Genomic DNA, 16,920 nt, shown 5'->3' with positions numbered 1-16,920 from the left:
ACCTTGACATAGTATTACCTCCGTCCAACAATATGAGGCATGTTAGGATTCGGTTGACCAAGCATTTGACCACAACTTACTTTACGAATGTGTGACTAATGTGATCAAAATCATAACCATAAACAAATATCCTTGAGTAGGAACATAATGAATATGATTCTATGTCATATAATTATATATCAATAGAGTAATTTGTAGTCAAAGTATTGGTCAAAGAAAATCTAATACGCCCCATATTGTTGGACGGAGGGAGTAATTTGTGGTCAAAACCTTGTCTTCATAAAATCTAATATGACATCTTTTAAGGAACGGAGGAAGTACTACAAGACTGGCTAGTAAATGCATCACAACCATGATGCTAAAGATACCAACCATCATCATAACGCACCACTCATATCATTTTAGGCCACTCGCAATGCATCGGCTCTTAGGTGGTGTTTCTTAGACCACAATAAATACTAAGAAACCATATCTCTAATGCATTGTCTCTTAAGGTGGTATCTAAAGTAGTAGTTATTTAATAACTTTGTGAGAGAGAATGAATGACTTTGTTGGTTTGCGTCAAGAGACGGTCGCTAGCATAAGAGACGGTTTCATCATTAAGAAGATGTCATGTCAGCAAAATGTCTAAAATGACGTGCTAAGAGACGAGCATTGGGAGTGGCCTTATCAATTGAGGTATCACTATCATGGTGTGGTGGTAAGTAATTTTTAATTTTTTTTGCCCAATAGTGATCATTATACTTTGTGATTGCACACATACACAAAACGGGAGAAACTGACCAAGTAAATTGACAAGTGATACATAATAGCTTGCAGTGGGAAGTGAACAGGCCTATGATTATGGTTGCCTGCACGCAAATGGAGCAAGCTTTTAAGGAGGTTTTACCGACAATGGGTGACAGCGTAAACTGCGGTCGGATGTATTAAGATTTTTACTTTTTTCTTATCATACAATTTTGCTTGGCTGGGTGCATCATGTCATGCAGAGGCCAGATGCGAAATTGGTTGACGTATCTTCTTGATATGCGACTTTTAATTTTAATAAAAGCTCTTTTTGCCGGAAAAATGGAGAGTTTGATTACAAATGCTGCAGTCTCGAGGCTCTAGCTAAATTTCCCGGGCCGCGAGCTGTCAGATCCATGGACACTGAATTTAATCCTCTCTTCTTTTTCTTCTTTTTCTTCGGCCTTTAAGTATGCATGGGTGACAGTTATCGTGAAACAAAAATGGTAGCTTTCAGACTCATTACCAAAACCTGACAACTTCACAACTAATATTATCTGGTTACATCATACATAAGGTAATCAATTGTCTGCAATTTTCCCCGTCTGAAATTCACGTCCTTATGGACTCGTACAATGGGGTGACGTCAGTCTTCTTTTAGCGATGCCACATATGATAAAATCTGATGTGGAAGAGAGAGAAACGAAGAAAAGGCACAAGCCTTCTCTTAATTAAGAGATGATATCTTTACAAGAATGATAAGACAAAGATAAAACAAATTTACCATTGTACTAGATTTCACTTTTTCTTAGCATTTATTTAGTTAATTTTATTCATCTAAACATTAATTTTAAGATAGAACACTAAAAGATGACCCATTGTACAACATGTTTTGTTGTCTTTTCTAATTGACGTGGAATGCCTAAGATAAGACAGTTTTATCAACCATTGTACATGCCCTAATATACATATCATGTGGAATTGTTGAAAATAAAAAAATCCATTGACCCACAAAGGGCCTGATCAATGGTTACAAATCTAGGGATGCCACAGGACACATAATTAATTAAGATCGAGACCGAAATCTTGTGACAGCTAAATGAGACCATAAATCCATAATAATATCTCCAGGAAGGGAAATCTTCTCAGGATTTGACAAACAAGCTTGCAAATTAAAACTAATTAAAAGAAAAGGAAAGCTATATACCTTGAGAGATCAGAATGCAGATGGCAGGAAACCAAATCAGAAATTAATGCAGGGGAGAGCCTAAAGGATCCCAAATTAAGGATCAGCAATGCAGGGACAGAGCCTGGATCTGAAGATTATGTGATGGAATTGCTCCTAACCCAATCTCCGTTTCGTGTGATCTCGGGGAGGCCAAGAGAGAGGAGGGGGAGGGGTGGTGGCCTAAAGATGGGAGAGGTGACCAGGGCCGTGGCTTCAGGAGAGGATTTGATAAAATGAAACGGGTTATTTTGCACGTGAGACAACGGAAAATGATTGAACGATCTTGGGTCCATATGAACCTCCTTTTGGAACTTAAGACAAGTGATAAGTTCCAAACAATTCCAAAAAAAAAATGTTATGCATGAAGAAACGGGTAGAACTTAGCCTTCTAATTTCTTTCTGGGACAGTCATATTTTCAGTCAACAATCGTTGTTATCAAATGAAGATTATTTTTATCCATCGGGCATACGTTAATTTTACACAAATCTCAATGATTGAATCAAATGGTTGTTATCGTCAACTTAGAAATAAGGGACGGGAATTTATATAAATTCTTAAAAATCTATACGAGAGAGTGTGATCAACCCAAAGCATGAAAGATATACGCCCCTCGATGCTGCAACAGGCCCTTTGTGCATATGACTTGTAATTTTGTAAAGTAAACTAAGCTTAATCGAAACCAAGCAAAGGGCAACACATGATGGGCAGAGAGCAAGGTGTAGCCAAGGACAAACTTGCCGGGCAAGCATCATGTCACGCCGGCGGCGACATTGCCGGCCAGCCGGCCGGCAAGTCATCCTTGGCTGCATCCTGCTCTGTGCCTCGTCCTGCATGGCCCTTCGATCCCAGCAGAGGTCAGATAGTTTCTCTGAACTAGCTAGCTACTCAACCTGCTCTCTTCTTGCTACCTCTGGTCTTAATTGCGATATATGATGGTGGTATTTGTAGGGGTAAGAAAGTTGACATGCTTGGAATAACGACGAAATGCAAGGTGGGCCAGCATTTGACCTCTGTGTATATATTCCACACCTTTCTGAAACGATTTTCCATATCTCTGATCGCATGATTATGGTTGCATGGTGGGCATAAAGTTTTGCCTTTGTATCCTTTCGATTTTCCATCTTTTCTGTGCAAGATTTGTGGGCCAATTTTCTATTGGCCGACATCACATGATCAGTAGCTGTCTTGTGAGCTATATGTGGCCAGCATACGAAGAAAGCATATGAAGTGGTGGTGGCAACATATATAGCCAGGGGTCAATTCCATTTAAGGCATAGAGTCGCTATACACGAATTGTTCTTATTAAAAATGTGATAATAGTGACTAATGATTAACCGAAGAGTCTGTTTTATTTTCTCATCTTTGTCTCTTCCACGATGAATTAGGGGCCATGATGGATTGTATTTTGAAGTTTGCAATGAAATATCTGATCGATGCGGGAGGTTTGTTTAATTTGGTTCATGTCAGCGCCATTGCTTTCAATAAAGAGTAAATTATAAAAAACCATCACATTACGGATTAGGGTTTCACGTCGGTACCAGTTTACATTTTTGTTACTAAAATCTGCCGGATTTACTTAACCGTTCGCTCACTAGCAACTAAGTGTGGAACTGACGACACAGACCCACATGTCAGGCCAACGTGGCATGCCAGCGTGGCAGAGAGAGACATCGTGGCAGCCAACAAAGAACCCGCGCCGCTGCTTTCCGGAACGGCTGGCCACCGGCGTGACCTCCCCGTCATGGCTTCCTTGCCGATGTCCGCCAGCGCTTCCAGCTTCGCTGCCGACCGCGCCGTCACCTGCTACAGCAGCCGCGACCCCGTCTCCGAAGCGCCCGCCGGCTTGAAGATGGGGATCCGGGCGGGGCGCGGGGAGAAGCCGGCGGCGCTCGGGGAAGGAGGCCGGCGGCGCGCGGGCGAGAGGGCAGACGACTTGTACACTTTCTTCTGCGAGGCCGAGGAGCAAGAGCTGCAGCTGGGCGCTCCTGGACGACGTCTGTGCCGCTCTCCACTTCCACCCATGTCGCTGGCGGCCAAACTCCCTGTACCCGAGGCGCAAGCTTGCTGGGGCGGCCTTACTCTCCCTGTCCCAGCAGTTTAATTGATTGATGAAGTCATTGATAGGTGCATATTTGTTGATTAATACGCCAATCTCTTGATTTCTCCTCGAGTATGAAGTGGTGCCAGGAACAAGCACAATAACAAAACATTTCTAGGTTCGGTTTGGGCCAAATGGAGGTTTGTATAGGGATAAGGACAGGTAGACGTGAGTGTTAGAACTTAATTATCATTGGATTAAACGTAAACATGCACGGGTAATTAATTAGAGCACTCAACGGTAGAGGAATAGGGGGTTCATACGTGCGATGGAGGAAGAGGAAGCCATTGTCGTGGAAGTAGCTGAAGTAGTCGTACGGGTGAGGTAGCGGCGTCCCTCCGGCCTGTATCGGCACTGGCCAACGACGGGAGAGGATGCCGTAGTAGTGGTCTTCCCGAGCACTCCAGCAGCCTCCCAGATCGGTGGGGAAACGAGAGTTGTTGGGATTAGACGAAATCTCACGTGAACTTAGGTCAACGAGAGAGGGCCGTCTAATCCCCTTTTATAAGGCGCCGTGTGACAGGGGCCAGAACCATCGAGTCGGTTGTCCCCCCTGATCAGGGCGCGATCCGTTCGGGATAAGGCTCAAAACGTTGGTTCGTGGGCCTTATCCTCCCGTGCATCTGTTTCGGTCAAAACCGAGATCAACCAACATTCTCCCCCTTGATCGTTATGCTTACTTACATTCGTCCTTTTCCACAGGAATGTCGTACCAAAGTAAGGTGTTACAATGACCGATAAAATGTCTTTGAAACTCAATACTTATAGTATAGCAACCTGTTTCAAAAGATAACCCTTTTTTTTTCTTATTGGGAGTGGTTCCTTTTATTGGTCTCTTAAAATTTTCAGGATCATTCGGCTTCCAGTAGTCCCATGCCGGCAACATGATCACGAAAAATACTGGGTGGTAATCCCTTGGTTAGTGGATCCGCAAGCATATGAGTAGTGCTGATATGCTTGACATCAATTGTTTGATCCTGGATTTTATCTTTCACAACATGATACTTTATGTCAATGTGCTTGGCAGCAGCACTTGACTTGTTGTTACTCGCATAGAAAAATGCGGGTTCATCATCGCAGTACAACACTAGTTGTTTAGAAATGCTGTCTACCACTTTAAGTCTGGGGATAAAATTCTTTAACCATACAGCCTGCCCAGTGGCCTCATAACATGCTACAAATTCTGCTTGCATCGTAGATGAAGCAGTTAGAGTTTGCTTGGAGCTTTTCCACGATATGGCTCCCCCAGTGAGTGTGAATATATAACCTGACATGGATTTCTTACTATCCACACACCTGGCAAAATCAGCATCTGAATAACCAAAAACTTCCAGGTTATCAGATTTCCAATACGTTAGCATGTAATTTTTAGTACCTTGCATATAACGCAAGACTTTCTTTGCGGCCTTCCAGTGGTCTGGTCCTGGATTCGATTGGTATCTGTCAAGCATCCCGGTAACATAAGATAAGTCAGGGCGTGTACATACTTGTGCATACATAATGCTTCCGACAGCTGAAGCGTAAGGAACATGCTTCATTTGATCAGTTTCAATTTGGTTTCTGGGGCATTGAAATGTTCCAAACTTATCGCCCTTGACTACAGGAGTAGGTGAGAAGGAGCACTTGTGCATATTGTATTTCTTCAGTACCCTCTCAAAGTATGCTTTCTGTGATAGTCCCAATGTGCATTTAGACCTATCTCGATGAATCTCAATACCAAGGACATATGAGGCTTCACCGAGATCTTTCATATCGAAATTAGATGACAGAAAATTCTTGGTTTCATATAGCATATGCTTATCGCTACATGCCAACAATATGTCGTCCACATATAGGACTAAAATTGTGAAGCGACTACTTGCAGCCTACCCTTTTAGCTCCATTGGGAATTTCTACTAAGTCCCAAACATTATATGTGTCCATAGATTTCAACTCGTTCTCCATGGCAGTTACCCACTTAGACGAGTTTTCGCTTTTGATCGCTTCCTTATATGGGGATGGGTCCTCCACCTTTCCAACATCATTTATATCCTCACTCATAAAAGTGACATAATCATCTGGGATAACCTTCTTTCTTTCACGCTGTGATCTTCTCATAGGAGGTGATGGTGGAGGATCATTTTCTGGTTGAGGATCCTCATTTTCTTGGTCTCCAGTTTGCTGGGGACCTTCTTCTGTTTCAGGATCTCCATTTGTTTCATCCCCTGAGTGACGAACCTCAGGTTCAACGTTCCGTGTCACGTTGATATTTCGTATTGGGAGATAAATCTCTTGGATGGCCGGGGACGGGACACATACCCGTTTCTCCACAAGATTAATTTCCCTTATTTCCGTGACTTCATTATCCTCAAAAAATACCGCTTGTCGGGTCTCCACAAATTTAGTGGTGTGACCCGGACAATAAAAACGGTATCCCTTTCCCCTATGAGGGTATCCAATAAAATGGCAACTTATCATTTTTTGATCTAATTTCGTAAGTTGTGGATTGAAAATTCTTGCTTCTGCAGGACAGCCCCCCACACACAAATAGTTTAAACTCGGCTTCTTTCCCGTCCACATCTCATAAGGTGTGTTCGGTGCTGACTTTGTTGGAGCGAGATTTAATATGTGCGCAGCTGTCTTTAGAGCCTCCATCCATAGGCTAACTGGCAAACTTGCATGACTGAGCATACTTCGCACCATATCCATGAGCGTGCGATTGCGACGCTCAGCCACACCATTTTGCTAAGGTTCACCAGGCATTGAATATTGGGCAACAATCCCATTTTCAGCTAGAAATTTTGCAAAAGGTCCTGGAATTTGCCCATAAGGAGCGTGCCTTCCATAATATTCTCCCCCACGATCAGAACGTACAACTTTGATCTTTTCATTTAATTGATTTTCAACTTCGGTTTTAAATATCTTAAATTTGTCCAAAGTTTCAGATCGTTCGCGTATGGGGTAAATATATCCGTAATGGGAAAAATCGTCCATGAATGTGATGAATGAATCGAACCCGTCTACAGACTTAATATTCAAGGGTCTGCATATGTCATTATGAATTAATTCGAGGACCCGTGAGGCTCTTGTAGCTCCCTTCTTAATCGTTTTTGCATATTTTCCTTTAATGCAATCAATACACTTGTTCGCATCTAAGAAGTCTAATGGAAGAAGTATTTCATTTTTAATGAGGCGTTCCATTCTCCCCCTCGAAATGTGGCCTAAGCGACAATGCCACAATTTCGAAGAAGTGCTTGTGTTTTTCCATTTCTTCTCAACATTACATTCATCACTTACATTTAAAACATCAACCAAAGAATTAAGCATTAACATATATAATTTGCCTCGTCTGACACTGAGGCCAACGCCATTATTATAAATGTTTGATAACGCATCGTTGATTTCCAAACAAACATGCAATAGAAATATCGTCTAAGCAAGAAACTAAAATTAAATTCCTACTCAATGTAGGTACGTAAAGAACATTATTCAAATGTAGATGAAAGCCGGTGTGCAGCTCCAATGTGAGAGTCCCCACGGCTTCAACATCGGCTTCCTTCCCATTGGCGACTTTAATGCTTCTTGTTCTTGCCTTTATGGTGCGGATCAAACTTAATCCCTGCAAAGAGTTTGCAACATGAATGGTTGCACCTGAGTCAATCCACCATGTATTTCGAGAAAAATCAACATACAATGATTCATCAATGAAAGTAACTTCATCATTACCTCTCTTCATCATCCACTTGAGAAATCCAGGGCAATTCTTCCGGAAATGCCCTACCTCCTTGCAAAAATGGCAAGTATTCTTCACATCTCCAACAGAGGTGTTGGCAGCCTGGCCCTTGCCCTTAGGAGCAACCTGAGTATCATTGTGGATGAATTGCTTCTTTGGGGCCTTTGAGGAAGATGCCTGGCCCTCATGCTTTCTCTTGGAAGAGCCAACATGAAAAGTCTGATCCTTTGCCTGTTTCATGATCCTCTGTTCTTCCTCAACAACTCGAGGAGTCATCTCCGCGAGCGACCATTTTTCTTTCAGGAAATTGTAGTTGATCTTGAACTGATCAAATTCTGGAGGGAGAGACTCTAATATCAAAAGGATTAGGATATTTTCATTAAGGACAAACTCCAAAGCCTTAAGCTTCGAAGTTGCATTCACCGTCCTCAAGATATGACCTCTTACATTTACTTCAATCACATACTTCTCAAAGCTTGCCAAGAAGCTCTCGAGAATATACTTTTTCCGAACTTTTGAATTGTTCTTCAACTGCTTTAAGAAATTCTTTAGCAGTGCCCTTGTCGGGGAGAGCCCCGATGATATGAGGGGAGATTGAAGTTTTCATAACAAGAAAGGCGACATGATTTGAATTGTCCCACTTCTCCAGCTTTATTTCATAAGCTTTCATAAGTTCATCATACCCAGCAACTCCAGTAGTTGGAGGCTTAGGTTTCTCTTCCCTGAGAGCATAATCGAGTCCATTGACCCCCAAACTCATTTCGACATAGGACTTCCAATTCTGGAAGTTGCTCCCCGTTAGTACCTCAATGTTGTCATAGCGCATCAGTGTAGCGGCTGTCATTGTAACATAAGAAAATCATAAGTTAAATTAAAAATTTACGTTGATAGATTAATAAACATGCAAGAGTATATAATTCTAAGTCATATCACCGTTGGGCAGAAAAGACAAAGAATTGTAGCAAACATAATGGGGTAGCTCATAAATTAAAACGGCATTGGTCAGAATTAATTTTAGAGCCAAAATTTTACCAAATTAGACATCAAGAATATACATTAAAAAATTTAATCATCAATTGATGCCTAAAAAGGTAAACATCACAGAACAAATAAAATATTCTAAATAAAGTATCTCGTTGGATCAACCTCATTCAGAATAATTAAGTGTTCAATTTCTGTCAGCAAGAACAAATTTCGGGCCATTTTCCATTAACAGTGCAAAACAAAACATCATTTTATACAGCATAAATGCACTAGAATAATGGAAAAACTTAAAAAACAATTTACGGCCGAAAATGGGCCGGCCCACATACTTCCCACGCGGCGCAACGGAAAACAAAAGAAAATTCCGCATGGGCCATCTAAACCTGGGCCGGAGCCCATTCCCCAAATTGGCCCATTTTCGTTCCGCAAGCCCACGAGGACTCCGCGTAATCCTCAGCCGTTGGATCTGAGATGTCATTTCGGCCGAACAAAAGCCCACCCCGAAACCCTAGCCGCTCAGTTTCTCATCCCCGCCCCCGTCTTTTCCGGATCCAGGCGGCGGCGCGCCAACGGCGACGCGTCGCAACGGCTGCGGTCCTGGCGCGGTGGCGGCGCTCGCCGAAGCAGCGTGCGCTGGACTTCGTCTCGCGCGCTGCTCCGTCGAGCGGAGCCGCCGGTGCCGGCGTTAGTGGCGTGAGGCGATGGGTGGCGGGAGGCCTCGAGCGAGGCGAGGCGCACCGGCGTTGGCCGTCGCCGGCGACCGCCTGTGCTTTCCACGCGCCACGGAGGCGGTGTAGCGGCGGCAACGCCCTCACATGCTGCTTTGCCGTGTGGCTCCGTCCCGAAGGATGGACAGGCGCCGCCGCGGCTCGTTCGGCGATGACCGGCTGGCGGCCCATGAGGAGGTGACGACGGCGAGGTCCAACATGCACTGCCGCCATCCATTAGGTAAACCCGAAAGCATTTTTTTTTTACATTCTAGGGTTTCGAGTGAATTGGGGATTTTTCTAGGGTTTTGACATTTGCGGTTCAAAATTCCCCTCCTTCCAATTTCTTGGTGACCGACAGCATGAGTGAGCCATAGAATACCCACAGCAAAATAATCCGATTAGGAAAAAAATACGTCATTAACAGTGTTAATCTGGCCTTAATTAATCCTTAAGCATGCAAGATTAGCACTAACCGAGAATAATTAATCAATATTAGCCCTAATCAGATTAAAAACCTACACAGAAGATTAGGCTTTAAAATCACCAGATTAGGCTCTGATACCAATGTTAGAACTTAATTATCATTAGATTAAACATAAACATGCACTGGTAATTAATTAGAGCATTCAACAGTAGAGAAAATATGGGGTTCATACGTGCGATGGAGGAAGAGGAAGCCATTGTCGTGGAAGTAGCCGAAGTAGTCGTACGGGTGAGGTAGTGGCGTCCCTCCGGCCTGTATCGGCACTGGCCGACGACGGCAGAGGATGCCTTAGTAGTGGCCTTCCCGAGCACTCCAGCAACCTCCCAGATCGGTGGGGAAACAAGAGTTGTTGGGATTAGACGAAATCTCTCGTGAACTTAGGTCAACGAGAGAGGGCCGCTAATCCCCTTTTATAAGGCGCTGTGTGGCCGGGGACCAGAAGCATCGAGTCGGTTGTCACCCCGATCAGTGCGCGATCCGTTCGGGACATGGCTCGGAACGTTGGTTCGTGGGCCTTTCGGTCGAAGCCGAGATCAACCGACAGTGAGGAATTGTACGAACCTGATGGGAGTTCTGGCCGCCGGGCAAGAGCCACCAGGAGTCAGAGCCGGCTGTTGCCGCCGCCGGCGTCATCACCTTGATTCAGAAATGAAAAGCCAGATTAAAAACAAATTGGCCCTGCGCCCGCTCTGCTCGAGCTGCCCGCCGCCGTGCGCCCCACGCCGGCTCTGCTCGCGCCGCGCGCCGCCGCTCAGAGAGGGGCAGCGGAAAACCACGGCTCGATGACAGGAATATGTTCCTTCTGCTTTTGCTTTGGAGGCCTTCCACCAGGAGCAACTTCAATCAGATTTGGATTCATGTCTCACTCAGCCTGTAGCTTGTGCATCACCAAATTGATTCTGCATAATCAAACGGCTGGCTGGCTGGCTCGTGTGTGGGCGCGGACGACAGAGACAACGCTCTGCAGGCCCGCGCGCGCCTGCTGCCGCTCCGCCTGCACACCGCCGCGCGTGCGAGGCGCCGCGTGGGGGTCTTCGTTCCCATCTCCGGTGGGAGCGCTGCCCACCGCTGAACCGTTCGCCCGCGGCCTCCTTCTCCCCGGCATCGCCTCCAGGAGCAGCGTCCCGCCTTCGTGCAACCGCCGGTGTCCTCGCCCGAAGCAGCCTCGCCCCGGTGTCGTCCGGCGCTGGCCGCTGGCCGCTGGCCGCCGCCGGCAGCCTCTTCAAGGCCCTCCCTCTCCTCGACACCGACCACACGAGCTCCGCCTCTTCGCGACGGAGCGAACGCCGCCGATCTCGGTCTCTCAGGTGGGATGGAGAGGTCGCAGCGCTCTCGATGGAGCTAGAGCCGCCGCGCGCCCTGCGCCCGCTCTGCTCTCGCGCCGCTCGGTGGGGAGAAGGAGTGAACAGGGGAGAGCACGCTGGCAGGCCGATTTGGGAAGACACGCTGGTCCGACGGTGGGCCATATTTATCAGAAACGGCGAGCGAGGAATTATGCTAATCTGGTCATTTTTTGCAACTAAAACGTAAACCGGTATCTGTGTGAAACCTAGCCCCTAATGTGGTGGTTTCTGTAATTTACTTCCCAATAAAACTACTCCTCTGCCCACAAATAAAATGTACTTTTAAGTTTTGTTATAAGTCAAAGATATTAACGTTGATTGATTTTATTGAAAATGTTGAAACATTTCTGATACTAAATTAGTATCATTAGAATCGTTTTGAAATGTAGTTTCATAATATACCATTAGATGTCATAGGTGTGTTGGACGAGATTTTGTACCAAAATTTCGTCCCAAAATTAAATCAACACGAGAAAAGAAAGTGCAACATATGCAGCTCGTATACATGTAATGTCATGTATGGATCGGATGTACACCATACATGCATCAGCTTTGGGTTTAATTAGTTCCTTGCATTAGGTAGCTTGATTAGTATGAAGCACCCCTGCAGGTTCATTTGGCCATGCATGTCACGGTGGCTAAAAAGAGATCAAATGTCCAATTGCTATGCATGAGAGACAAACAACAATCAGACCCTAACAAATTGTTCTGTTCACGTGAAGCAGTATCGTGCATGCAGGAGACGTATAAATCCGGCCTGTTAGTTCGATGCAGGAGAAAAATAAGCAACCATACATCTGCAGGTATAGCAAGCATCCGGCCCACATGGCATGCTTAGTCAGGTACGACTGCGGTGATTAACAAGATAGAAAGAGAGAAGACGCGTGCGGCAAGCCACGTTATCTACAGGTAAAGTTCGTTTGAACCTTAAACAGACAAGCGCGTTTTGCTGAAGAGATAAGCACAGCGGGTGCCTATAAAAGGCCACCGGAGCTATCGTTCGAGGGAGGACGCAGGCCCTAGCGGCACTTGAAGGAAGCGCAGTACGTCATGCCAGACGTACGCGCGAGGAGACCCAGGGCATAAGAGGAAGCTGACGCGAGCTGGGCAGCGCCTGGCGGCGGACGCCATGCCGTCTCGCCCGTCGCCGCTAGCTGGCTGACAGGGGATGAGCATGCATGTACAAGGGCGAACAGGAGATGAAGAACCGAAGGAGAGCCAGGCCCAGGGCAGCGAACGACGCGCCCAGGCCGGCGGCGATCGCCACAACACACGATCGGGCCCTGGAGCCACGCGGCCGTAGCTCCACCTCTAATCAGGTCAACGTATGACTTACTTAGTACATCTATCTTTTGCCCTTGTGTATCTAGGACGCGACATCCCTGCCATACCAGCAATGAGACGCACAGATCAAGGAGCAGCGAAGCAAAAGAGGTAGCACGGTGGTGCTGCTCGCCGGCCGCGCTGACCACGCGCGGTTGTACACACACGACACTTGCCATGGAGATGTAGGCAGGGGCCGTACTCTCTAGAGCTTGGCGGCGTGATTACGCGACCACCTTACAACGTGGTTGTGATCACTGTCACGCCGTCCTTGACGCCAAGGAGGACCAGGCGCAGGTCCGGTTGAACATGAAAAGACCGACGAGGCTGCCAGGCGCGGGTATGGTACTCTATCTACTAGGTGTGTTCTGGAGGCGCAGTTCGACCACGAAGGCTACGCAGCAGAGAGCACGCATGCCTGGCAGCAGCACCAACCAGGTTCACATGGATGGAGAACATGAGAAGAACGCGGGCACTCGATACATGCATCGGGCACAGGCAGATGTAGATGTTGCCGAGCTGACGTTCCGGAATCCACCGTCGCACAGTCAGCGGCCATGCCGGGGGCAGGGCCCCTATGCCGGTCGAGCTGTCTCGACGGCCTCCTGCCCTCTGCTGCCCATGATGAGTATCGCCGTGTCAAGATAGCGGCGGCTGTCACACGTAGTCGCCCCGCACGTCCGCAATGGTGAGGAGGCGGCCGGCTTGTTTCCGGGCACCCACCCAACCGTCGACACATGCACACATGAAGGTAATTAATATCATGTCCTATAATCTCTTGTTCCCATGCAGAGGAGGACAAGGCTGTGGCTGCAAAGCTCACGGCTTCAAGCAACGACGACGATGCATCTTCAGAGCTTGGCCGTATGGTGCCCGCGACCACCTTTCTAAGTGGTCATGATTGCCATCGTGCACCGTTGCTGGCGCCATGTCATGGAGGTGTGCCACGTTCTGGCGCACGCACAATGCGAGGTGTCGTTTTCATCAACAACCAACCGGCGTCCGCCCGGCGCCACACTAAGGACGAGCGCCACGTTCTGACACCCGCACAATGCGAGACGTCGTCTTCATCAATAGCCAACCGGTGTCCGCCTGAGCATCGTCATGCTCGACGTGCACCACATCCGGCAGGCGCTGTCTTCATCAACGGCCCATCAACATCCGCCTGGGCACCATCGTGTGCGACGGTGCGGACGTGGGTGACGTCTACACAACACGCGCCCTAGGCGGAGCGCTATTTTGTTGAACAGGGCATCGTCTTCATCTACAAGCTAGCTGACGTCCATTTGAACACCGCCGCCGATTGCGGCACAGTTGTTGGCGACATCTCATACATGTTGTCTGTGTCGGTGGGAGGCGCCCGTCAGCTCACAAGTCTGTGGCTGGCCTTTGACGTGGTGTCCGCTGAGACACCGCCACACAGGGCGCCTGTCTTGGCGCATTCTTCACCAACCCGGTGTCGTGACACCGCAGCCTACCAAGCGTCCGTTAGGACACCTCCATACAAGGCGCCCGGCTTGGCGCATCCTTCACCGACCCGACATCGTGCTAGACGCTGCCGCTCATGGCGGCCTTCAACGTGGTGTCGTCGAGACACCGCAGCTGACGGCGCCTGCTTCGGCGCACTTTTTACAGGTTATCACCATGTTAATACATTCACGGCTCACGACATCCTTCTACCTAGTGTCCGCCAAGACACCGCCGTACAGGACGCCCGTCTTGGCACATCCTTCATAGGTTAGCATCAATATGCCGCCGCTCGTGGCGGCCTTTTCCGTGGTGTCCGAGGAGACCTGCCACACATGGCGCCCGCCTCACAGGTATAAACATCGCCACTTGTGGCGGCCTTATACGTGGTGTCTGCTAAGACACCACCACAGCTGGTGCCGTCTTGGTGCCATTTTCACAGGTTGTTGCGGGCCTAGCCGTTGCCGCTCGTGGCGGCGCCCTTCTACGTGGTGTCCGCTGAGACACCGCCATACACGGCGCCCGGATTGGCGCACTCTTCACCAATTTTGAATCAGCATGCCGTTACTCATGGCGGCCTCCTACGTTGTGTCCGTCGAGACACCGCTACACGGCGCCCGCTTTGGCGCATCCCTCATTGACTCATGGCGAGGTCTCCTGCACCTCCGACGGCACCTACATCATCGTCATCAACATCAAGTCTACTCCCTCATCTGCATTGCCGATGGCATTCCGGCATCCAAGCATCTTCCCCAACGCCGGCGAGGCGAATCCACTCCACCGGCATGTCCGTGTATCGATGAAGTACATCACCACATCACATGCTCTTGCTGGGCACCGAAGAGACAAAGGCAAGGCATTCTGTCCGGTCCGACGAGGCGGACATTTTACAGGCTGGGTACCGACGAGGCGATGGCCACTTCATCAACCTGTCTAGCTGACAAGGCGCGTGTCAGTTGGACACTTCATCGTACATCAACAAGACGGCGAAGGACGCTGTTCGGCACCTACACGGTCGAACAGTCGTGGCTTAGCTTCGACGGAGCGGGATCATACCACCCCTCTCTTTCTCTTCATCACCACCATCTTCCACACCAAGCACAGGAAGAAGACAAGATTTGAAGACGACACCATTGCAGCAGCTTAATCGGAGGTGGTCTGCAGGCTTGACCTGCGGACTAATTAAGCGGGAGCTCTCCGGGGCCTGGTGAACCAAAAAAACGCAATCGCCCATGTCATGTTGGCCGTGCTAGCAGGCCATACAGAGCGCATTATTTATAGGAAACTTGTAATTTCATTTCTCTACATGAGATTAATAAAATACATGTTTCCCTACTTTGTCTTTCTTTATTTGTGTACATTAGTACATTGGCACGCCCGCACCTTTTCTTTCCCCTGGCGCGTTGAGAAAAACACGCTTTTTGCCTTAGAGTTTCGTTATTTTTCTTGCCAAACAAGGTGTTGCTATTTTTTCCAACAAAATTGGTCAAACCACCTAAAAGTACACTTATTTGCGTACGGAGGGAGTACACCCGAGAGAAACGGAGGCGACCGACCGAGAAGAACCCCTAACCGTCGATTTCCTGGTACTCGTATTTGTTGTTTCCGCCTGTTTCCTCCCCTCTGAATAACCATTTTGCTGCCAAGAGGTGGTGGATGTCATGGATAATGTAATGATCGAGCAGTGGGCGGATAATGTAACCATTTAGCCTTAATCTTTTGTGCAAACCATGTAAATATACCTAGTTGGTGATGGACTGCACCGGGGCTGCAGCCCTGGCAGCCCAGGTCCTGGATCCGCCCCTGGATTCGAGCGTAAGTTTGGAGGATCCTGACGTACATCAGGTAACATAGTAGTCGCTGACATGTAGATTCCATATGTAGAAACGGTGCATGCATGATGAAGTACACAATTTATCCATCCCGCTAATTAAAAAGTCGATAACTCATCCCCAAGGAACAATACAAATTGAAAAGGTATAGTCATACAGAATTAAATGTGCTCAACTATAGCTATATGCAGAAATGTCAGTTGTCAGTCGGTGTCATGTGAGGCGAGTTGGGTAGGCTAGCTGAACCTCAAACTGACAGGGAAATGAGGTCAATTCATTTATACTTCAACGCTTCCCTCACGGGTGTCTCTTGTTGAACAACATGATGGAGAGGAAAATGACCAATGGATGTATATCATGTATATCATTTTTAGCGAGGGAAACAAGTTTTCCTCAACGGATGTATATCATGCCATGGTCCCACATACTACTGCACCTGCACCCTATCAGTAGATATGAAGTTCTACTTGCCAATCTAAACAAAAATTCTTTCTCTGGCTACTCACACAAGATAGATTGAATACAAGAGACCTGATGACCAGGAAAAATTTCTATGTTGAAAGCAATGCATATCATGTGTGCTATGTGACGATACAAATGAGATCATGGAACGCCTTTGTTTTGCATGCCCATTTAGTCAGAGTTTCCGGTGGAAAATTGGTATTGAATGGGATACAGATCTTATATTATCAACATGCTCATCAACACAGTCCAACTTCAAGATAATAATGTCAGCATCAAAGAAACCATCATCATTGGATGTTGGAGTATTTGGAACCACAGAAATAAAATCATCTTCAACAATGATACTAATCATTTGGACAATATCTTCTTCACATTTACAGGATTGCTTCCAGCTTGTTAGACATAGAGCTAAGAGTTCGTGGAGCTAGATACTCCCTCCCTCCCAAATTAATTGGTGCCGGATTTTTTTCTAAAAAAACTCTTGTAAATTTTCAAAATAAACCTGTAGTCCAAGTTCTATTGAAACTATTGCGACAAACCCCCTGTA

General features: G+C 47.1%; 1 protein-coding gene and 2 non-coding genes across 3 annotated transcripts; 1 reads left to right on the top strand and 2 right to left on the bottom strand.

Annotated features, from left to right (window-relative positions):
* Positions 1–23: 23 nt before the first annotated feature.
* MIR7748B (microRNA MIR7748b) lies at positions 24–242 on the top strand. The gene has a single exon (NR_127041.1). It is a non-coding gene; the product is annotated as a microRNA MIR7748b (primary transcript).
* Positions 243–2,642: 2,400 nt separating this feature from the next.
* On the bottom strand, positions 2,643–2,793 carry MIR169F (microRNA MIR169f). The gene has a single exon (NR_126935.1). It is a non-coding gene; the product is annotated as a microRNA MIR169f (primary transcript).
* Positions 2,794–7,405: 4,612 nt separating this feature from the next.
* LOC106866496 lies at positions 7,406–8,364 on the bottom strand. The gene is made up of 2 exons (XM_014900752.2): positions 7,759–8,364; positions 7,406–7,651 (listed from the first exon to the last, which is right to left on the bottom strand). The coding sequence occupies exons 1-2, from the start codon at positions 8,039–8,041 to the stop codon at positions 7,605–7,607; spliced, it is 330 nt and encodes a 109-aa protein (XP_014756238.1). The 5' UTR covers positions 8,042–8,364; the 3' UTR covers positions 7,406–7,604.
* Positions 8,365–16,920: the final 8,556 nt, after the last annotated feature.

This window comes from Brachypodium distachyon, chromosome 3 (assembly GCF_000005505.3).
Source record: "Brachypodium distachyon strain Bd21 chromosome 3, Brachypodium_distachyon_v3.0, whole genome shotgun sequence".
Classification (NCBI taxonomy): domain Eukaryota; kingdom Viridiplantae; phylum Streptophyta; class Magnoliopsida; order Poales; family Poaceae; genus Brachypodium; species Brachypodium distachyon.
Note: the sequence above shows the minus strand (reverse complement) of the source record. Positions and strands in the feature narration are given on the sequence as shown.

Excerpts from the sequence above, each read along its gene's own strand:
- LOC106866496 (XM_014900752.2), bottom strand. The coding sequence starts at position 8,041 with ATGACTCCTCGAGTTGTTGAGGAAGAACAGAGGATCATGAAACAGGCA. Across the intron at positions 7,652-7,758 it reads CAAGTGGATGATGAAGAGAG|GGATTAAGTTTGATCCGCAC; the intron begins GTAATGATGAAG and ends AACTCTTTGCAG.